The 24,076-nt window shown below is 39.8% G+C and overlaps 1 protein-coding gene across 4 annotated transcripts in view; it reads right to left on the reverse strand.

Moving 5' to 3' along the window:
* The window catches only part of sik3 (SIK family kinase 3), a 267,857-nt gene extending 252,140 nt beyond the window's left edge, over positions 1 to 15,717 (reverse strand). For all 4 annotated transcript variants that reach the window (XM_067970950.1, XM_067970949.1, XM_067970948.1 and 1 more), the window contains exon 1: positions 15,534 to 15,717. In XM_067970950.1, the coding sequence (XP_067827051.1) occupies positions 15,534 to 15,689 (156 nt within the window). In that variant the 5' untranslated portion in view covers positions 15,690 to 15,717. The remainder of the gene's footprint in view (positions 1 to 15,533) is intronic.
* Between the last annotated feature and the right edge of the window lie 8,359 nt (positions 15,718 to 24,076).

Here is a 24,076-nt window from a genome sequence, read left to right on the forward strand (position 1 = left end):
GAGCTCGGAGGTGAAAGTACTGTACCCCAACTCACTCCGCCACCCAGTCTCTCCATCTCTGGTCCTTTAATTATCACTTTGATAATAAAATCAATATCAAACCAGACACTAAATCAGTACTTGCTCATTTAAAAAAAGATGCTGAGTTTGAAAATCACACTCAGAAGAGACGAAGCTGAAAGCGAAGCACGTCTCTTTTCACACAATTGAAATAAAATGCTGTTTAGGTTCAATAGTATTGTGTAGACAGATTAGAAGCAAAGAATGTGTCAGTGAGTAGAAACCAGAGTGCATTTTTTTAAGTAGCCACAGCAATTACAACTAATGCCGAGTTTGCCAAGCCAGCCATTTTAGTTGCCCATATACAACACTTGATGCATAATACAATACTTTTCCCAACCCAGTAACAAAGCTATTTGCATGATAGAGAAATCAGACATGGCTTCACACGATTCCCACACAAGGTCCCAAAGCTTAGCCATTTGTACACAAGTGAACAAGTCAATATACTCAACCACTCCTCAGCAGCCTTTTTAAAAAGTCGAGGACAAGACTGAGTGCTTTCTCGTTATCTTACTGATTATATATTTTTTGTTTTTCTCTTTCCCCTCTTTTTAGATTCGCTCACCCTATACATCATTCTTAAATAATGCAACATTTTATTAATTGGCTCGACAACGAGCCACTGGTAGGTCTGAGGTTGTCATGCATTTCTGACAGCCCTTTACACCTGGCTCCAGCTCCAGATAAGCAGGTCTCCAATATGGGAAGGACCCTCGCACAGCTAATAATTCATGTTCTACTATTCTTGCAAACCAAAGCAGAGCACAGTACATTAATACAACCCCTGCTGGTATTTCATGAAATGATTAGAAATGTGTTGCAATCAAGAATAAATAAATGAGACTTACCAGATAACTCATGGACAAGGATTTTATCTATAATACTGGTTTTAAATATTCTATTCAATTTGTTTACACGGCATCTGATGTGCTACAATATGAAATATCTCCATTGCACCGAACACCACATGTATTCTGCAACTTTCATCCAAGTTGCAGAACTGAAAATATGCCTAGGCAGGTACTCAATTGGCAAAACTGAAATGCCAACTTGCTATATTTAGCTTGAAAATTCAGAGCTTTTTATTACAATCCAGTTGTCCTGGTTTTCTTGCAGTTTCTTGAGTTTCAGTGGAACCTGCCTAAACACCTTGCCAAGAATTCACTCCTTTAATATTATTAAACCCATACTTGCACAGGAGGTTTTAAGTTGCATGTACCAATGCACTGTCACAGAGCAGTAGGATGAAATTTTGCATCCATTGTTTCCCACATGGCAATTTCCTGATTTCAATCATATTATCAGAAAGCGACATAAAGTAAAGGAAATGTGTTTTCCCTTTAGGAAGAGAATGTCCTGCAACAGCAATCTACTCTTGCACACCTACTAGCAGCTACAGTAAGTCACCAGCACTTTTGATCAGGATATGGTGTGTATTATGAGGAAACCTACAAAGATAATGTGGCCTGGCCGGGTAGGGCACGGAGTAAAATCCGACCAAAGACAATACTAACTATGCAGAAAACTATATTGCAAAAAATATTGTCATTACTTTTCTTTTGAAAATATTTGCTGATCATCTTTGTTCTTTAGTTTTCAAATTCTGACACAAAAAGAAAACAGCAATCTTGCATTTATATGGTGCCTTTTATGTCTCTCAGAAACAAATCAAAGGACTCAACACAAAATGAATCACTTTGAAGATTAGTGACTATTACTTAAGGAAATGTAGCAGCCATTTTGCTCACTGTAAGATCAGATTCATAACAATAAATGATATAACCAGTTAATCCATTTATGACTGTATTAGTTAAGGGAAGAAAGGTGACCAGACACCTGGGAAACTCCCTGCTCTTCAGATAGTGGCATGGGACCTTTAATATCTATCTGAACCACTGAAACAGAGAAAGGGCCTCATTAATTTCTCATTCAGAGGATGCCACCTCTGACAATGCAGCACTCCCTCGGGACTGCACTAGAATGCCAATGTAGTTAGTGCAATCAAATCCTAGAGTGAGGAGTACAGGGCAATGAATTTCCTTCTTTCTCTAGAAATGCAGTGCCATAAATTAGCTTCAGAGCTTCATATAAAAAGTACATATTAAAAAATCTATGATCAACACCCCTACATTGTCAATTTGATTAAATATGTAGGAAAGCACATAACCTAGAATTTATTACTAAACAGAAACAAAGTGGTTTAATCAACATCGAACTAGTTTTATAGTGAGATTTTGCATTGTAGGAGTGGGTGCTACAACAATCTCACTATTTGAACTGAAGTGTTACTAAAGCATATGATGTGAATTGTGGTCATATTAGTTTAATTTCATTATTTGTTGTAAGGACTAGAATATATAATTGGAAGATTTGACAAATTGTTCTCTAGGAATGCATGCAATTAATTAGTTTGGGAGCTGAGTAATAGACACCCAATCTCCCTTCTCTGCTCCCCCATTTTTACTTCCAACATCAAATGTGAGGAGCTCATGCACTTTTTTGTCTTGCAGCTCAAGACTACCTGCACAGCTGCCTCAGCCACTTCCCCCTTCTCTTCCTCAATTTCCCTCAGCTCTCCTCATATTCATGTGCCAACCAGGTACCACTCCGCAGCTTGTACCCCATCTCCCCCAACCTCATCAAGCTCATCTGCTCCATGACACCCACCTCCTACGGCCTCTTATCCCTTCCCAACCTGACTCCTCACCAAAAAACTACCTCTCCTCAGCCAATGCTTACTTACATTATCAATGGCTTTTTTTCTTCAGGCTCCATTCCACCCTCCCTTCCAGACTGCCATCACCCTCCTCTTTAAAAAGCCCATCCTCAAAACCCTCTGTTCTCCCCAAGCACCATCCTATAACTAACCTCCTTTTCCTCTCTAAGATTCTCGAACATACCATCACCAGCCAACTCCATGCTCATGTTTCCTTTCAATCCTTTCAGTCCCGTTTCCAACCTGCCCACAACACCGAGACTGCCTCAATGAAAGTTACTAAGCACATCCTTTGTGACCGTTACTGCGATGCACGTCTATCCTTGAGCTCGCCAAATACTCCATCCTCCTCTGTGGCACTGCCCTTGCTTGGTACCTGTCACAATTTGGCCAGCACATTATCTGTCCTCGCACAATCGCCTCTGGTGTACCACACAATCCCATCCTAGCCTCACAATCCCACTCTTTTCCTCATCTACATGTGATCTTTTGACAACATTATTCAGAGCATGGGATCAGCTTTAATACGTATGCTGATGACAACAAGCTCCACCTCAAGGCCACCCTCATCAGCTCCGAGATCGCCAATGTGCTATCCCACCATTTACCCAATATCAAGCAATGGAAGAATAAGAACATAGAACGTTGTTCAATTTTTCAGCAAGACTGAAGTTATGGTTTGTTCCCACCAAAAACTCCACACCCTAGCCCCTGATTCAATCCCCTTCCCAGCCTGCTCGCTCAGGTTGTACCTAGGTGCACATCTTCGGTGTCCTGTTTGAGTCGGAACAGAGCTTCAAACCCCACAATCTAGCCACAACCAAGCCTACCTATTTCCATCTCCACAACATTGCCTACCTTCAACTCCTACCTCACCCCCGCTGCCATTGAAACTATCGTCGCTTTTGTCACTCCAGGCTTAGCTACTCAACACTCGCAAATTGGAAATTGTCCTGAAACTTGACACCCCCATCCTATCCCCCACAAAGTCCTGCTCACATATCATGCCTGTCCTAGCCAACTTCCACTGGCTCTCCTTCCCCCAATAATTAAAACTAAAAATCCCTGCCCTCAGCTCCAAGTCCCTCCAGGGCTTCACCCATCCCTACCTCTGAAACCTTCTTGAGCAATAAATGCCAGCATGCACCTCCATTCTTCCGATTCTCGCTTCCTTTGCAAACTCTTCATCGTGTGCCATAATTGAACAGTAACTTCAGCTGTCTTGGCCTCATAAACTGGAACGCTCTCCCTAAACCCATCTCTGCTTTCTGCCTCTCTGACCTCCTTCAAAAACTTCCTAACTATCTACCTTTATTCACCACACCTCGGGTCACATAAGTTTTCTTCCTTCCCTCATCGGTTTCCATTTTCACCTGTATGAAGCACTTTGGGACATTTTACTTCAAACACACCATATAGATGCAAATTGTATCATGTTATATAATTCACTTGGGAATGGACCTAGATCAGTAGGAACACAATTTCCCAGCTAAAAGGTGGCAGGTTGTCTCTGCAGGTGGATGTCTTCAGCTGTGGATGTTGAAAAGACAAAATGGGGAACCAAATGCCATCTCTACATGTCAGCTTGTAGGCTTAACATAGGTTTAATTGTGATGGTTATTTCTTTTGTTCATACCATATCATGTAGCCCTATTTACACTAGGCCGCACAAGACGTTTAAGCTGTGAGGTATGTCTGGTAACATGAGGCAGGTTGTTTCTTCTTTGGCATCATTACACTGACCACAACTTTTGTAGAGATAGCTCTATTTCTGTTAAGAACAGAAAGCAACAGGGCTTAATTTACTTGGTATGTTAGCTCAATATCAGAAAGATAAAAAGTGATGGACAGCATTTTGAGATTGGAAACATTTTCCACACATAAGCTAATCTGAACCTGAACTCAATGTAGCTGCTATTGCAGCATACAGTTGTACAGGGTAGTAGTTACTACAACACTCAAAAACTTCATGTCATCTGGTATGTATTAGGGTCACATCATTACATCAAATATCAACTTACTTGCTAAGAAATTCTCAAATGACTTGCTCATAGCCCTCTGCATCCTTTTCTGCTGATAATTTTGCACACTTAGCTTCAACTACCATTTTGAATTTTCACGGCTCAAATTTTAATTCAGGCTATTTATATCACTAATTTTCATCTCCTAAAAACATTTTATACGCTATTTAAAAATGAATTCTCCATTAAATAAAATATATCAAAAAGCAGCAAAGTTACCCAGGCCTCTCACTTTTGTGGGGACTTGCACAAACATTCGCAGCATTCTGTCAGATTTTTTGAATGTCACAAGATATTGTGTCAAATTGTATAAACTATTTAAAAATGTCAGAACAAAAATGAATTCAGTGATCAGGCCAGATACAATCTGAACTTTTGTTTCTGACTGCAACAAAAATACCAGATGAGAAATACAGACTGGGTTTTCATTAGCTCACATGTTTGGCACCTACCAAAGACAAGTTAAACAGCACTGTATGCTATTCCACTTGAACACTTACATGATCAAATTTCAACATCCAAGTGTAAATATAGATAAGAAAGTTATACTTATTGCCCTAAAACCAGCCATGCTGTAAAATCTAATGTGTAATTTGCACCTTCATATCTTGTGCCCTCCAAACGCAGAGGGACATGGGATTTCTCATGCAATGTTAACAGAAAAGAAACTTAATCCAACTTCTACCTTATGGTGTGGCAGTGACCTATATACACCAGGTGGACCCCAGGTTCAATCCATGGTCTGTACTGAGTGAAGATTAACTCAACTGGAGCAACACTGGAATGCTACAATTGCTCTGTGTTTCTGGGCTAATAGAGTTTGGGGGAAATCTAGTGTCTCCTGCTGGAAGCACATGGAAATGGACATCAGGCGAGAACAGGAATAGACTTGGCTATGATAGCATCAATGGTTAAATAGCCCACCAAATAAGGTACCAGAGCATCACAACATGAATAATGCCAATAGGAAAGAATAGGTAAAGGGAGAAAAGTGGCATCATTTTTAAAAATCAGAAAATCTAAAAGCCTAGATAACCCTGCTGCTGTGATATATTCTTTAAATACAGCATATCATGAAACATAAAACATTGTATGTTGAATGTTCCTATAACAAGAACAGAGGTACCATCAGCAGGTTGCATCAAAGAGTTATTTTCTGTTATGTTGAAAGGGCATGGAGTACAAGAAATGGTAAATTTGTATAAAACATTGGTTAGGCTACAGTCAGAGTATTATATGTAGTTTTGGGTGCTCCATTATAAAAAAGACATTAAAGTCGTAGGGAGCATACAGCTTAGACTCCCTAGGATGATAGCAGGGGTGGGAAACTATAGTTAAGAGGACAGATTTGAAAAGCTGGGTCTATTCTCTGGAGCAGAGAAATCTAACAGAAGATTAAATCGAAGTTTTTTAAATTCTGAAGGGTTTTGATAAAGTAAACTGGGAAAAACTATATCCTCCGGTTGAGGAGTCAGTGACAAGGGGTCATCAATTTAAAAATCATCACTAAGGGGGCAAGGAGAGAGATAACAAAAAACGTCTTTGTGCAGAGGAACATAGAATGCTTTGCATAAACCAATGCATCTTTTAAGGGAAAATTGGGTAAATATTTGAAGCAGAGGAAAATACAGGACTTTGGGGAAGGGAGCAGGCAGATTAGTTTTGGATTGCTCTGGCACAGAGCTGGCATTGGCACGATTGGCTAAGTGGTCTCCTTTTGTGCTGTAAATGTCTATGGTTTGATTAGTCCTACATGGCTTCTGCTCTTCAATGAAGGTTTCTAGACCTCCACACTTCCCCCGGAACAGTGTGGTCAACCTACATTATAAATGGCTACTGACCAAAGAGTACAGTGAAGCAAATACTGACTGCAAATGTTAAAGAAACCAGTTCTCAAAAGCCACCAGATTTAGAACTGCATCAGGGACATCCTTTATTTCCTTACCAACTAATGGTTAGTGCAGTTAGAAATCACAATGCTTTTATTTTTTTTTAATCTGTATTTTCTCTTTACTGTGAACCTGTTTTAAAAGAAAACACTGGCAGAGTGAATTAGATATTTTCAAACTCCTGCGTTGGTCCCAGGGTTTTGACATACTACAAACAAACCATTTCAACATGCATTGACAGTAAGATCACCAGCCTCATCACGCAGATAGTGAACCTTAACCAAAGGGTGCGAGTGATGTGACCCACAAGCCACCAGAGTTCAATATAACCCAATTTTCAAGTAATGAGCGTTGCTTTTATACGCACCATTGAAAAATATAATTTCTGAACAGTAAATGGCATATTTTTAATTTGTTCTTGGGATGTGGACAATGCATTTATTGCTCATCCCTAATTGTCCTGAAGTGGTCCTTCTTCTTGAACTGCTATAGTCCTTCTGGCGATGGTGCTCTAACAATGGTGTTCGGTGAGAAATTCCAGGATATTGACCCAGCAAAATATGTCCAAGTCAGGATGGCGTGCGATTTGGAGGAGGCATTCCGGAGGGCGTATTTACATTACAACAGTAATGTCAGTGTCAAGGAGTTTCACTTCAATCCGATGCCACAGCTATGGTGTAAATTCAGCCCGAGTCCAGTGTCAGAGACCGACCCGACACTGAAACAAAGTGGACTGTCACTACACCTGGAAGAGCGGGCCTCTCATTACACTTCACTTCGGAGTCAGTTCAGGCCTTCACACCTAATTTACACTCCAAATTTAACATCAACGTGAAGCAGTTTCAGCTTTGCATCAAAGCTGAGTGAGAATGCACCGTAAAATCGTTGCCTGATGCTATATTTGTTAACGATAAATTTACAATGACTTGTTTTCCATTACTGTGATACAAAATTGTTTGCAATCAATACAAAAATGGTTACGTAAACAAAAACAATATTTTTGCCTCAACATAAACAACGGTAATATTAATAAAATTCCACAATAACAGTCATTTGATGACAGATTATACACACACATTTGAATTGTATCATCTCTTCCCTCCTACTTTTCCCCATTTTTTTTATTTTTGTAAAAAAATACAGCACAAGCCTGCTAAGCTACACTGGACATCAGTAGCCTACGTTTTACTTAAAAGTTAAAACAATCTGGCAAATAAGTGAGGTTTTATTTGGTACTTCTAAATGTTTACTTGCCAAATATTTTTTTCAGAAGTGGAAGAAATGAAGCAACGCAAGTGTTAAAACAATGGGGGTTTTTTCAGTTAAATAGAAATAGAGAGAAAGCCCAAAAAATCAAGTTATGGAATTTAGTTTAAGATTAACAAGCCACTTCTTCTTTTACAGCCTGCTCACCCTCTGACCACAGTCATAGTTAGCAAAGCTACAACACACAACTGTACACTTGAAAAACAAACTTCAATGGATTACTTATCTATTTCTTCTTATACTGCTAAATGTGCTAACTATGCTTGTGATCTGAATTGCTTTTCCTCGGCGCTATTTATCTCCTCAAATAGAAGGTTACTGTGCAAAGGGATAATCAAACAGCATGCTTCTGCAGCAACCTGTTGCTGTAAACTAGGTTCAGTACATTTGGTCCACATGTAGATTAGTGCAGAAGTCCCACCTATATATCCCACAAAAACTATAAACAAGAAAGAGGGTAACTTTACAATGGAAGTTTTTTTGAACCTAGGCATGCATATACCTACATGATCAAATAATCTGTTCTTGAAAAAAGACTTTTTTTGTATGGCAGCTTGAAAAGCAACATTAAATTTCGACGTCCATGTTCATCATCAAGTCTACGGCCTCTGATGATAAAAAGAGTGAATAGAGGCTATATATCCAGGGAAGGATCATAGCGAGCAATGGTTCACAAGATGCTCCACGGTTTGGATAAGCTCTCCATAGTCACAAGTTATTGGAGAGGAAAATGGCAATCTTCATGTGGTCCTCTGTCAAGTGCTCCAGCACATACTCCTCAGACCAACGTATGAAAAATGACGGACAAGAAAAAACCTACTGGCCCATCCAGCCTGTCCCACACAAATGTGATGTCTTGTTCATCACAATACATACACTCCAATGTCATCAACAGGCAAACGAATGCCAATCGACGGCCTCCCGGTCTAAAAAAGATTTATATTGAACAACAACCTGATGATGGGTAGAAGGGAGATGATATGGCATGTAATGCAGAGAAGGGTGCAGAAGACCAGTCCAAACCTGCTGGTAGTTTATATAGTATTGCATCTAGATCAGGATCTAAGTGAAACCCACCTCTGGAGTGGATCTGGTTTACACCAGCCCCAAGTAAGTTATATACAGAAGATCAACTATATCATGTTTCAGAGGTTAGATTTTGACCTTCCTGATATAGTATAACCATGGCAAAACATACCCCTTCTTTGGTTAAAAAATTAATTTATACAGGGCATATTCCACACATTACTTTTCAAAGCAAAACCACACATGGAAATTATTTTTTTGCAAATTCTTGTCAATGTCAATGTCAATGAAAATATTTTTAAACAGTAAATTGACATACGGAAGGCCTTTAATCATAGTTTCTTCCAAACAAATTCATCATAAAAAAATGTCACAGTGCAGATTCACAAAAAACAATTTTCCTGCCTAAAATATTCCTTCCTTCCTGGCATGCACTGTTTATGCATATTTCCCTAGAAAGCAAAATATATTCAATGATGTTTCTACAGAGAATAAAATGTAATCTTTACCAGAAAAGAGACCAGTAACTTTTACTACAGTTGGAAAACCTATCGCGCGATATTAGACATCTTGTAACAATAAACCCCACTGTGACATATAAACCACGATAATCTGATTATCACGCAAGCTATGATAAATCATTGGGAAAGCAGTTAAATCTGAATACTGAACTTTACTGAGGTGGTTGAACACATAACTCACAGTTGTAGTGTAAACTGAAGTTCCACACAATTTAAATTATTCTGTTCACTTTTTTCACATAATCTCATGTAGTGAGGAAGTCTTTTTACTTGGAGCAAGAAGGATTCCTTCCTACAACAATTGACATTTCTAAAGCACACCTCAAATACAGAGAAATGCTTTGCAAGGCACACAAAAAAACAGTGGATGCTGAAGAGGAATAAAGATAATAGAAAGGTTGGACGGGAGGGGGGGGGCGGGGGGCGCGGTGGTGGTCAAGGAGAAGGGTTTTTAGGAGGCTTTTGAAAGCAAGAGGGGGGTTGAGATGGTAAAACAAAATGATTCACGTTCCAGAGGACAGAGGCACAGTAGCTGAAAGAACAGCCAGCAACGCTGGAGCAGAGAAGAAGGTGTGACTTGGTTTTGGAGAAGCACAGAGTTCATGCAGGGACATATTGAGATCACGGAGTAGGGTGGATGTGGGCCATGGAGGGATTCAAAAGCATTGACAAGGACGTGGGAATCCAGCAGATAGGCAAAGGAGTGATGGATGCTTGGGTGACGATATGGGCAGCGGCAGTCAAAATGAATTGTAACTTGTGGAGGCTGGAAATGAGAAGAGAAGCCTTTGGATGAGAACAGTGATGATTTGGGTTTTGGCAGCAGAGGATGTGAGGTAGGGATGGAGACAGAGGCGGAAAACAGTAATAGAATGGATGTGGGAAAAGAAGCATTACGGCTTGGGGTCAAGCAGCACAGAATCATAGAAAGGTTACAGTATGGAAGGAGGCCATTCGGCCCATCAAGTCCACGCTGGCTCTATGTAAGAGCAATCCAGCTAGTCCCACTCCCCTGCCCTATCCCCATAACCCTGCATGCCAAGGTTCTGCACCTCCAGACTTAGCTGAAGTGGCAGCGAGGTTGACAAAGTCAAGACCTGAGACATGTAGGTACTGGTAACAGCTAAAAAGGACAGCTTCAGTTTTGCCAGCTCCGAAGCTAGAGGAAATTTCAGCTCATCCAGGTCTTAATATTGGCCAGGCAGTTGGAGTGTATAGCCATAACCTCAGGGTGAATGAAGCAAATACAGAGGTCAAGTTGGATATTACCAGTAGACATAAAATAAATGTCATTATTCTATTAGCACTAGGACTGTGCTAGAATTGTTCGCAAGGAATTAGTTTACACATAGTTCAGCAGTTTCTTTTTGTTTTCACATTAATCAAAATTTATAAACTGTTTTAAAAAAAAATAATTTCACATAAATGAGGAAGATCACGAAATATAATTGGGTGGTACTTGGATGGGCAATTACAAGAAAATAATCTCAGGGGAGTTCAGATAACATCATAAATCATGAACATAAGCTTCCATTTTTTTAAAATTGTGACATTCTCACACATCATTTTTGTAATACACTAGTGCATCATATACTGCATTGCTTGTGGGTTCTAAGCTGAGATTGGGTTGTACTCTCTCCCTGTGCAATACCCTACTCCTCTGTCTGCCCGGGCCTGTTGCTGTATCTATCCCCACTGCTGCCTCTTTGTCTTTCTTGTTCTCCCTGCGTAAGAAAAAAAAAATCTTTAAAAATCACGAGCATATGCTCTACCTATGTGCACAATTGCAGAGTCAGTGATGTCAGAGTAAGACCAGTAATGATGCAGGAGCAGCAATTGTTTCCCTGGAAACACTCAAGAGGCAAGCAGGCTGGCTCCAAATGGTACGGATTTCTGACAAAAAGAAAAAGGGCTTACAACATTAACACTGATCCTGATTATGGACTTAAGTCCCATAGGTACTGAGTTTTGGATTTATGAGTATTGTGCAGGTTGTTGTCGTTACTGCATCAAGTGAAACCCGCAAAATTACTGCACAGCCTGCTTTTGCCAGCATTGGTCCAGAGCCCTGTCAATCAAACAGAATAAGAACACAATGATTACCACTGGCTAATAATGCTAGAAACTGACCCTCTCAGAAGTCACATAATTACTCTTGCCTTTGAGCTTACTAGAAAATGGTGCCAGGGTCAAGTGCTTACTATTGGCCAAATGGACTATTTGAAAGCAAAAGTGCAATACTGTAATTATTACTGGACAATAAGCTTGCTCAAACATAACCAAATTTTGTAACATTTATGTTCTCCATGCCATCACTGAAGGACTATGTTTATGATATCCTCATAACAACATTACAAGAATTAACTCCACAGTAAGAAAATACTACATCATAATTTTTATTTGGAATACAGTCTACTCCTCTGAATTAAAAGTTATTACTTCAAATTATTGGATAATTCAAATATTTAGCATAAAACTTGTATTTTGAATTAGCAGCAGACTATTAAATCTTTCTGAGCTGGTAATATTTTAATTGAATTTTATCATTTAAATATTGTTTCGATACATTTCTTTCACAATCTATCAAATGGTCAAAAGGAGTTGTGACATCTCCAGCCTTTATTACACTTCAAAACTCACAATACCTAGAATTCCCGCTGTGACTATTACAGGGCTTAAGGCAATGAGAATTGGACAGTAAAATAATTCCGGTACTTAGTCTCGGATTTTCAGAAATCTACCTCAAATCAAAAAAATCAAATACTTTGAGGTCAATTTAGAAGTGTGGAAACAAACCCAGACCAATCCAAATTAAGGACGTATTTGGCATCTGCTAGCCTCATACCTGTTTTCAATAGTTCTGTCTCATTAAATGCGCCACTAAGATCCTTCTGGTCAGGCCTATGCATAGCTCAAAGTCATCACTGCACCAACATTTCCTCATAGAAGCACTACAATGTTTCATTGGCTTTCCTCCCACTTCCCTGAAATCAAAATAAAATCCTTTCTTGGCAATACTGCTAAATGGAACTTCCATCTCAGGGGTAGGAAAAAAAAACTGACACGGGTCCTTATCCTGAATCAGGAAAGTACTTTTCAAGTAAGCCAATTACAGAGCAACTTTGACAGCAGTTGTGGGCAAGTTGAGGCTTAGGAAAATCTCCCCTCCCACCTCCAAAAAAAAACAACAGGGAAATGACAATTTCTCACTGTGCGGCTATAACAAGAAAGAAAAATATGGAAAAAAAGGAAAAATAGTTTCCTAACATTATGTAGATTGGAATATCAAGTCTGCAATGTCATTCCTGCACCAAAATGAAAAACATCACAAGATTATGTAGTAAATTCACTACTTTGGAAACATTGATAAGACTCTCCCACAACAGAACATGGTGATTCACTTTGGGTCACTCTTGTTCATATCCTCGTAGCTGAGTACAAAGCAGCATTGGCAGAAGCCTAAGAGCAAGTCACATGCCTGCTCTCTCAGTCACAAAGTGATGTATAACCCAGGAAGGGGAAGGGCCAAATGGGGGGGGGAGACATAGTCAGTGCTTTATTGTCACAACATAATGCTATTCAAAAAAATGCCAAATGTTATAATAATGGAATACATACATTTTGAAAACATCACAGAATGTTAAGATACAATTCAAAATTGCTTTTAAAAATAAATCCATGTTGCTAATTCCTGAAATTATCAATGGAAATAGATCATACAAACAAAACCGAATGGAAGAAGAAACCCTATCAAGCCACAACATATTGCTAGATCACAACACTATTGTCAATCGACTAAGCAACACTCAGTAAAACAACAAAGTTTCTATCCAGTTGCTACTTTGTTGACCTAGTTTATCCATTCACAACTAATTATTGTGGCTAAATTGATGTGCCCAGCTAATACAGCTCCAGAGTGGAAAGAATAGGTCACAAACCCTAGCTCCTAAATAAGCAATTCTCCTTCATTTTTAATGTTGGCATTTTTCAGGTTGTGCATTCAGGTTGTGCATTCAAAATAGAGATTCCACCGCTAACAGTAAAACATGGTGTATAAACAGCACCAAGAATTAATCCGCTTCTGCACTACAGTGCAGAGATTTTCACGCAAGAGACTCTAAGATTACTAAGGTGTAAATCTATTGATGTGTGAGGACAGCACACATTAAACAATTGCTGGAAATACCCTTAGCATACAAATATAAGTGTTAGAGGTTAATATACAAGCTACCATCAAGCTGTAATACTATGTATAGAAAGAATCTGCGTAACCACTGTGTACACATCAGTACAGTAACTACATATCTATCACCATGGCACAGCAGATTTTTTAAAGGGCACTTACTTCAAAAATAGGTGACTAAGAAAGACATTAACAAATCAGTTCTTTGACATTCATTGTTACTGTAAAGCAAGACACCTCTTAGTGTGTTGCAGAGTCAGATACAATACACAATAACACCAACAATTATGGTCAATGGTATTATCACCACACAATTGTAATTTTATCATTGGCTCACATCTCAATAATTTTGATAATCACAATTGCAATTTCAAAACAAAATTGGTTTGAAGAAAACAATTCTACTTCCAATATTTCAATATAAAAATGCAAAATTAATGCAGCGTATAAATAAAATAACTGATTACACTAACAGATACAAGGCTGCTCCCATGTTTGGACCTGTTAAAACACAATAAAAATCCACTTTACTGAAAAAGAGTGCTCTGTACTATAGAAACTCAGCATATAACCTATTTTAATGACAGCAGAAACCATTTTTACAAACTATGCTGCAGTATATCTGTTATTGTATAAGGCGTGAACAGCTATGTAACTGAAATTTTCCCCTTCAATCTTTACTAAAAATATATTAATACACATGAATTGACAGATGTGCAACCTCCCCTTGTTTTGTGAGATCTGACACTAAATTTTTCTAGTAAATAAAAAAAGTTCCATTTTACTGAACAACCTACATTTAATGAGTAATTTGTCCCATACAGTGAGCCTTTACAAGAAATTTATCCATGTCAATAGTAATTTCATTCAATTTACTAGAAATAGGTAAATACTCATGTTGGCCTCCAAAAATAATAAAGTACTGTAATTATACTTATAATTAGATCAAGTCTTTTGAGATCATTTAATTTTAAAAAGCATTACAAAGTGTTGCAGAACTCTGCAGCAGCAATGATGATTATACCCAAATATTATTTGAAGTAAACTATAAAAATGATTCTGTTTTGTTGAATCCTCAACGAATGTTTTCTTTTAGTACATTTCACGAAGTGAAAGAGATTGAAATTAACTGGGTGTTTAACTCAGATCAATGAGCGCAGAAGGATCATATGGTGCATTACAAGTTAGCTACTTAAAGTGTGTAGGGTCCAGGCGGAACTCTGGCCACTAAACAGTCCCTGAAACTTCTTCAAAACTTCTTCACTCATGGAAAGAAAAAAAACACATTCACAATGGACGAGATCTGCAGCTACAAGACAGGCCGAGTTGACAGCTCCGGCCTGGCCTGACCCCCTCCGGCCGGACACTGTTATAAAGAGACTGAAGTGACATTTCCACAAACCTCTTTGACTGAACAGAGAGAGAGAGAAACATTAAAAAAAAGAAAACCTCTCTCCGTTGCTAATAAAATCTAAGATGAAAATGTGAGGGGAAGAGGGGAAGGGTGGGGGGGGGGAGGAAGGTGGTAAACAAGACATTTTCTCCTGACTGGACCACTTGGTCCCAATGACAGCTGTCAAACACAGACGGGGCTTTTACCCCGAAAAGACCCACGCTCCATCAAAGCGACGAATTTCCCACCTCAGCAGCAGAGGGGGAAGAGAGTCCAAAAAAAAAACCTTCTCCACTCAGAAGTCGAGGGGGGGGGGGGAACGCACAGCGGCAAAGCGCCATGAGAAGAGATGTAGATAGAAGTTGGAGGGTGATATTATCACTTCAGAAAAAAAAAATTATGTGTGTGTGTGTGTGTGTGTATATACATATCTGCAGGAAAAGCTAATACGTTACTTTAGCCTTGGTGACGATGTGAGTGGCCAGCTTGACCACGGCGAAGTTGCCTTTGCCGATGGTCCTCTCGATCTCGTAGTAGCCTATCCTGGCCGGCCCGGTTTTCTGCTGCGGCTGAGGAAGGTTCCCGTTCCTCACTGCACCGCTGGACGCCATCTTGTCGAAAACAACCAGCAGCGACCCCGCGGCGGCACGCGCACGCGCACGCACACGCACGGCGGCTTGAGGGAGGAGGAGGAGGAGGCGGCGGCGGCGGTGGAGTCGTGTCGTGTAGTGCGAGGGGCGGGCGCGGGCGCGGGCTTGTCGGCCACGCGCGACGTGCGCGCTCCTTTCTCTCCTCCACCCACCCCCCCCCCCCGGGGGGGCGCACGTTGGCAACGCGAACGCGGTTTCCGGGTAATGAGAGAGAGAGAGAGAGAGCCCGGAGCGCTGACGTCAATGCAAATGAGGCAAATGGCCTGAAGGTTATTTCTGATAAGGGCTCTTGCTTCTCAGGCAACGGTTTGAGTCTCTATTGTCTGTCTGCTGTTTGCATGACTATCATTGGGATTTTATCCGAAGGGAACATATTATGCAAGATATGCTAATGAATTTATCTTGTGAAAATTACAATGAATATGCAGCCAGTTGTTGTGATCTGGAATGCCCTGCCTGAAAGGGTGGTGGAAGCAGATTCCATCATAACTTTCAAAAGGGAATTGGATAAATACTTGAAGTTGAAAGATTTGCAGGGCTGTGGGGAAAATGCAGAGGAGTGGGACTAATTGTATAGGTCTTTCAAAGAGCGGGCACGGGCATGATGGGCAGAATGGCCACCTGTACTGTATAATTCTATAATTTGTTATTCATAATTAATGTTAAGTAATCTAATAATTTTTATAATTTATCATGTATTAATCCCACTCAACACTGTAGACCTCAAATAAAAACAGAAAATGCTGGAAATACTCAGAAGGTCTGTCAGCATCTGTAAAGAGAAGGAAAAGGTTAATGTTTTAGGTGATGACCCACACCTGTCTTCTCACATTACAGATGCTAACAGACCTTTCATGTACTTCCTGCACTTTCTGCTTTTATTTCAGATTACTAACATTTACAGACTTTGTATCTCTCCTTCCTCCTAAAATTTTGAGGTTTTTAAAACTCCAGCTTTGTGTTACAATACAGAACTAACAGCCCAGAGGATGTGAGTTCAAATCACACTATGGCAAGTTGTGGAACTGAATTCAATAAATCTGATAATTTGTGGGATAGCACCAGAAATAACCAGGCTGTCGAATTGTCATTAAAAATCCAGCTGGTTCACTAATGTACTTTAGGCAAGGGAACCTGCCATCATGACGCATGACTCCACACTACATGGTTGACTCAATGCCCTCAGGGCACATGGAGATGAGCAATAAATACTGTCTTGCCAGTGTCACGCACCTCCCATGAACAAAAAAAAAGCCACGCTTTATCGATTTACCTATTTTGAAAAAGCATATTTATACTGGCATATTATTTACCAATAATCAACTGCAGGTTAAAATGGCACTATCTTCATTAAAAAAAAGTGTTTCGCAAACTTTTTTCAGTTTCTTTACAAACACATGACATCTTGATTTATGTCTAAACTCCACAACGTGTCACTTCCCCATGATGTCATCATGGTGAAAATGATACATGGCTTTAAAAAAAATCCAAGGTGAGCCACCATGATAGACTAGTGTAAGGTATTTTTGTTTCAATTTGGAAACGTGCAATTCTACACTCCTTTTCATTTAACTAGTTGTTTATTTAAGTTCAGAGTTAAATTGAGCAGATATTGGCAAATCTTATTTCAAGAAAACGGAAGTCCAATAAATTTCTAGTGAATACTTCACAAATCTAATCCATCAATGTGTTATAAACAGTAGTTATATGCTAGATAGTGAAAGTGGAAAATATTTAAACTTATGACTCATGTGTACAACTCACATGCAAATAAGGAGGTGAATTTGTTCTGTCGAAAAAAATCAGCATGAGTTCTTATTTCCATTTGCATTTATGCTTTTTCACTAAAATTAACTGACAAGAGAAATTTCAGTTCTAAGTAAACAAAGGTTCTCAGACATGAATTTTATTTATACCCTGAATGTTTCAGGTGATAACACAGCACTTCCTCATCTATCGAAATTCTTGTATTGAACAAGTTAGTCCAGATCCCCTGTGAAAAATACACAGCAATACTTCCAAATTTGGTTGTGCCCAGATAGAGTATTTTTAGTTGCATTACATTAGGGATTACCATTCTATCATGAACTGTGTAGTGATGGAACCATTTGAAATGGTGAATTGCAAGTATTACAGAACATTAAAACCATTAAGAATACAAAGAAACATTGAGCCAGAATTTGCTGGAAACTTGGGCCATAGAAATGGTGCATTTACGGCGCAAGCCAGGAGTGACTCAGCCCATCACTTACACCACGAAACAATTTCCTGATTCTTTTGCACAGCTCCGCCCTTTCCCTTGACAAATCAGTTGAACAGATAATTATAATTCAGGTCCCATTAAAATCAATGGCGAGATGGAGTTTGCTGAATTAAAGCCACTGAGATCGCTGCACAATGGTGCTGGTGGGGTGAGTATAGAATCATAGAATGATACAGCACAGAAGGAGGCCATTCGGCCCATTGTGCCTGGGCCGATTTCTTGAACGAGCTATCCAATTAGTCTCACACCCCTGCCCTTTCCCCATAACCCTGCAAATATTTCCCCTCCAAGTATTTATCCGATTCCCTTTTGAAAGTTATTATTGAACCTGCTTCCACCAGTCTCTCAGGCAGTGTATTCCAGGTCATAATAACTCGCAGAGCAAAAAAAAATCTCTCCTCATCTCGCCTCTGGTTCTTTTGTCAATTACCTTAAACAGTACACAGGAATCAAAACAGAAACACGTTTAAAAGAGGCAACATTGATTCTGGGCATTTTAATACGGTTGCTATCTCAATTCTAAATTTTCTTAACGAGATTGATCAAAGCAGAGCTCACATTTTTGATGGTTTAATGTAATGCAAATGCGAATGGTATTTATACATGTTTCTCACACTGCTAAATACTGTCATTAAAAAAAATAGGGTAATCCTTGAAACACGGTGAAATTGCCTCTTGGGGTGATTGTTTTCTGCATTGCTTCCGAAATTGCTTTCTGATGTCAATCACAGGTGAAGTACAGCACTCTTCTTAAAATTCCTAGCACCCAGCCAGGGCCTCGTGATACAAAGTGAGAGTTACAGAAGAACTTTGTGGAAATATTTATTCAGTTTTTATCCCTGTTTATATCTTTTAGTCATTTGCTGCCGAATATAAATAAACAAATAAATTAGGTTGAAGTTCCCACAGAAGTCAACAATCAAAATTAATTCTTAACTGTTCATTGGCCACGCCACTCCCGATCATGCGCTATACTCGCTGCAATGTATTCCAATAATTTTTCCAGCAAATTGTGGTGTAAATTTGCCACTGGAGGATCAGGGAGTACGATAGACTAACTTACGGCGCTCGTTGCCAATATTGCCATTGTAGCAAATTCTTGGCCATTGTGTCTAATGGCTTCTTATTATGGGATACATTTTCCTCTGTGTGTGAAGTCATAGAAGAATTATTTGACTAAAGTGAAGAGGTTTCTAATGAGAGATTAGTAAAAGAATTTTACTTTAACACAGAGCAAAATAAAACCCTGTTGTTCTATTTAAACCAAATCTTAAGTCCTAAAAAAGTTTGAAAATCAAAGTTTTACAGTTATACTTTAGACTGGGATGGCAAATGATTTCTTCTGCAATGCTCTGTGAAGTAATTGGGTCATATTCCCGGGTACAAGTCACATCATGTTATTGCCTGGACATCAAAGCCACTAAAGTGACCTAAAACAGCAGGAACTTGTCTAGCGTCCATCTGTCTTTTTGATATCTAATTCATTTTCCATTAGAGAACTATAACTTATCTAATTTGTTCTTTTCCAGGACCACAATGCTGTGGAACTCCTTTTCTCCCAAAGTCTTCCCTTTCCCTTATAACTGGTACATTATAAACTTACAAGCTTGGCATCACCTGACCAATACCTCTTCAATTTTATCATCTTATCTCCTACTCTTTCCAACCTTGGTGGTGCCCTGCAGGATGGGCCATGGTCCTTCACCTAGGTTTCTCAATTTAAAAAAAGGCGGAGGAAGGATTTTGATGGCAGTTCAAAAGAGTGAAATTAGTTAACTGAGAGTTCTAAAGGTAAAGAAAAACAGCAAAAATTGTGACATCTAAGTAAACAAAATTTGAGGCTGCCTTTCTTGATAGTATCACTCAATTCCTGTCACACTTCAGCACTCACACTTCAGCATATACTCTGACTCAGAATAAGTAACACATGTAAAATCCTAGAAAATCATGTAATAAGAACACAGTTTCACTCACTCATTCAGTCATCATAAATGAGTTGGCCTGGCAGTAATGTGCTGTGTATTTAAAATGTAAAATTCTTAACCTTGTGTTCAAATCCCTCCATGGTCTTGCCCCTCCGTAACCTCCTCCAACCCTACAACCCTCCAAGATCTTTGTGCTCCTCCAATTCTGACCTCTTGGGCATCCCCTGATTTCCATCGCCCAACCACTGATGGCCATGCCTTCAGCTGCCTAGTCTCCAACTTCTATAATTCCCTCCCTAAACCTCTCCATCTCTCGATCTCTCCTCCTTTAAGACATGCCTTAAAATCCACCTCTTTGACCAAGCTTTTGGTCACCTGTCCTAACATCTCTTTATGTGGCTTAGCATCAAATTTTGTTTAATAACGCTCCTGTGAAGCACCTTGTACATTTTACTACGTTAAAGGTGCTATATAAATGCATGTGGTTGTTGTGTTATATAGCATAACATTCCTATCTTTAGAAAACAGCACATCCTCCAACTCTTCCTGAGCAATGCCATGGGATTTCGGCTAGCTTTTAAAGAAAATTGTGGAGTTGTACATCTTTAGTGATCCAATACGCAGAGTGGCCAATGATTATTTTTTTCTTCCCTTGGGTCTTGAATTAGATTACATCCCTAAAGCATTGGAAAAAATATGTTTTAGTCCTTGAAGTTCTTTTCTTCCGCATCTCTTTTACTATTTCATACCTAAAGGGTCAGGTAGGCAGAGCTCCCAAAATTAGACAAATCCTAGATTTTCCATCACAAGAACATAACTGAAGTATCAAAACCAGAAAGGTAGTTGAAAGCAACAAGTAGCATTTGTACCACAGGGAAGATTAAGTGTACATACATATATATTGTATTTCTTAACCTTTTTCCTTGTCTCTCTTCTTTTTCTCCATTTCTCTATTCCCCTTTTGCTATTGTTTTCTCTTTCCCAGCTGTGGGATTAGCAATTGAGTTCTCTTGCTTTCTTTCCCTGAAGCAGGCATTCTGTTGTGCCCATGGTTTCAATGGATGGCTTTCATTGCTGCTGTGAATGCTGGGATAGCCCCATCTCCCAAGCGATCTCCTGATTCCTCTCTCACTCTCAAATGAAAGAAGGCAAGGGAAATACCAGAATAATGTACACGCTTAAGAGATGTGATCCTCAAGGAGGAGTGCAGGAATTGCCCACATCACGATCCAAGAAAGTTGGTGGACCCAAGAATCCTATAATCATTGAATTTTACAGCATCGAAGGAGGCCATTCGATCCATCACTCCTGATAGAACTCTGCATGCTGTCCTGCTCCTCCGCCCTCTGCCTGGATAAAACTGACGACCTGCTTTGAGAAAATTACTAATATGGGCCACAACAAGCAAGACACTGATCTATTTTTTTTCCAACAAATGTTAATACCTAAAAACTTCTTTTTAATGGGAGATGGAATCTTTTTCTTACTACGGTTTTACACTTTTTGAGGCGAACTGACGACTTTTATCAGCATTCCTATCGGAGTCCGATGCCATGATACAGACCATTTTAAAAAAAAATTCTTGTAGCTAGCGGCAGGATGACCTTTTTAAATCTTGATATTAATGGTATTTCCTGTAACTGTTGATTGATTATACATGATAAGGTCGCATCATTGTTTGCATTTTTGAGTTAAACATTCTGGTGCATTTTAATTTAATTTGGTTCAGGCGTAGGTCCAGCAGGTTTATTGCAGGTCTGGGTGTTTGATGTCTCTTTCTTAGTGGGTACCGTTCAGTGTACTGCAAATGGAGATACTTTGCAAGAAACGTCAGCCACTCAATTTGGTAAAATGTTGTTGTTCACCTTTGACATTTTATACACATGTGCTGGTGCTTTTTGCTCATATTGTCATTGGCTTTCGATATCGATCTTCAAACTTTTAGTGCTCATCTTATTCTGTTCATTTTCCTAGCTTTGGCTTTTTACCTCCATTGTCCATTTGTGCATTTTTCCTTCGATATTGCTGATCAACTGCATCCTTTATTGTACACTAGCAGATGTCCCGTGTTGTTGCTCGTAGTAGGTTGGACAACAACATTATATACCAACGTGTATTATTATGCTGCTAAGTCTCAGCTGTGCGTAATCTGGCCTGTATCTTTAAAGTCACAAGATCTAATTGTACCTCTTGAGGTCAGTTAGAGGCCTATTCCTCTTAAGCACCTCCTAAGGTTAATTAGAGGGTGTACTGCAGCAAATGACTGGTTATTTTTCTCTTTTTTTATATCTTTTTTAAAGAATGTTTTATATCTCTAACAAAGTGTGACACTTTGAAATGTGATGTCTGAAGTACGACAGACTCAAAACTTTTATATATGTAGATAGATGGTCTGCGGGTTCTGTAAATAATTTATAAACTGTTACAAGGACTCTATCTTGATTGACTTTTCTACTTTCCAGTATACGTCCTTTTTTCTCTCTTCCTCTCCTGAAGGCATTGGTTCCTGCTGGGTATGGTTTCATGGTGCCAGCAGCCTTCTGGTACCTTGTCCGAGTCGCCATTCCCCAGGAATGAGCCCAGACAGTGAACATTGGCGAGCTATTCAACTATGGGGAACATCACCCCTCAACCAAATCCTATTCTCACCTGACAAGAAACATGCACTTTCCAGTACGGGTCACTGGATAGCAGTGCGAACCCTAGTTGATTGTCCCCACTCTAAAATAGAGTCCTTGAAAGCCAATTGAAACGCTTTTACAGCGCCACCAATGAAATCAACTAGCTCAACAGTAACTCAACACAGACTGGGAATCAAACTTGGGACCTTCTGGTCTATGTACACTGACTTTACCAACTGACCCATCAGGTACTTCTTATATGTTGGCCTTTAGTCTTATATCCCACTCCAAACTTGGTTTGGTCTTTCAGTTGCACACTAATAGTGCTCACACCCTTTGTTACCTGCTTTTTATACTTAATGTCCATTTTTTTTTTTCCTTATACTTTTTAAGTTATCCCCACACAACATTCCCCAGACAAGAGAACAGGCATCAACCTACTTCCAGTCCTCTGCTGATGCCTCTCTGCAACCACTGAAACCAGCCATGGTTGATTTCTCTTTGATTCTTCTGACTGTCCTGTGGAGAATTAGAAAGAAATTGCATTTATACAACGCCTTTCATGATCTCGGGATGTCCCAAAGCGCTTTACAGCCAATTAAATACTTTTGAAATATATTCCCTGTTGTAATGTAGGGAAACATGGCAGCCAATTTGCACACAGCAAGATCCCACAGGCAGCAATGAGATAATGACCAGATAATCTATTTTAGTAATGTTGGTTGAGGGATAAATATTGGGAGAACTCCCCCGCTCTTTTTCGAATAGTGACATGGGATCTTTTATGTTTACCTGAGAGGGCAGAAATGGCTTTGGTTTAATGTCTCATCTGAAAGACAGTACCTCCAGCAATGCAACACTCTCTCAGTACCGCACTGAAGTGTCAGCCTAGATTATATGCTCAAATTTCTGGAGTGGGACTTGAACCCACGACCTTCTGATTCAGACGCGAGAGCGCCAGCACCGAGCCAAGGCTTTGTGCTTTGCTGAGCACTAACCTTTATTGGATTGGTTGAGACTGGAGAGGGGCTGAAAATACAATAGCACTAACGCACATTGAGTGCCCTCTCCCCAGAAAATCAGGCAGAGAGACCTGAGGCCTACAAATCATCTGAGATACTCAGCATGCCTCCAATACAAGTGATGGGCACAAATTGTGTACTGGGCTCATTAGGCCCCCGAGTTGTATTTAAGTAAGTTGCCTAACCCATATAACAGCTGGAGTACCTCAACAGTGCTCTATTATTTGCACAGACTCATTTGTAATGGGCACTGAAGGGAAGACCACCATAAAAAAAAGTTGAGCACTTCTTGCCCTTTGCCCCCTGGCACCATCTTGCTCAGTTCACCCATGTCCCCCCCCATGCCCTTTGCCCTCTACCCAGTGCCTGGTGCCCCTCACCCATACCGGGAAAGTAGTCTGAGAACAACAGGTAGCCTGCAGCCCTACAGGGCCTGCTGGCACCCAAAATATGGCCCTGCGAGATGGGCTTGGAGCACCAGTAAATTGTGCAAATGAAATGACCTTGCTTTATCCAG

The sequence above is a fragment of the Heptranchias perlo genome, chromosome 33 (genome assembly GCF_035084215.1).
Source record: "Heptranchias perlo isolate sHepPer1 chromosome 33, sHepPer1.hap1, whole genome shotgun sequence".
NCBI classification, from domain to species: Eukaryota; Metazoa; Chordata; class Chondrichthyes; order Hexanchiformes; family Hexanchidae; genus Heptranchias; species Heptranchias perlo.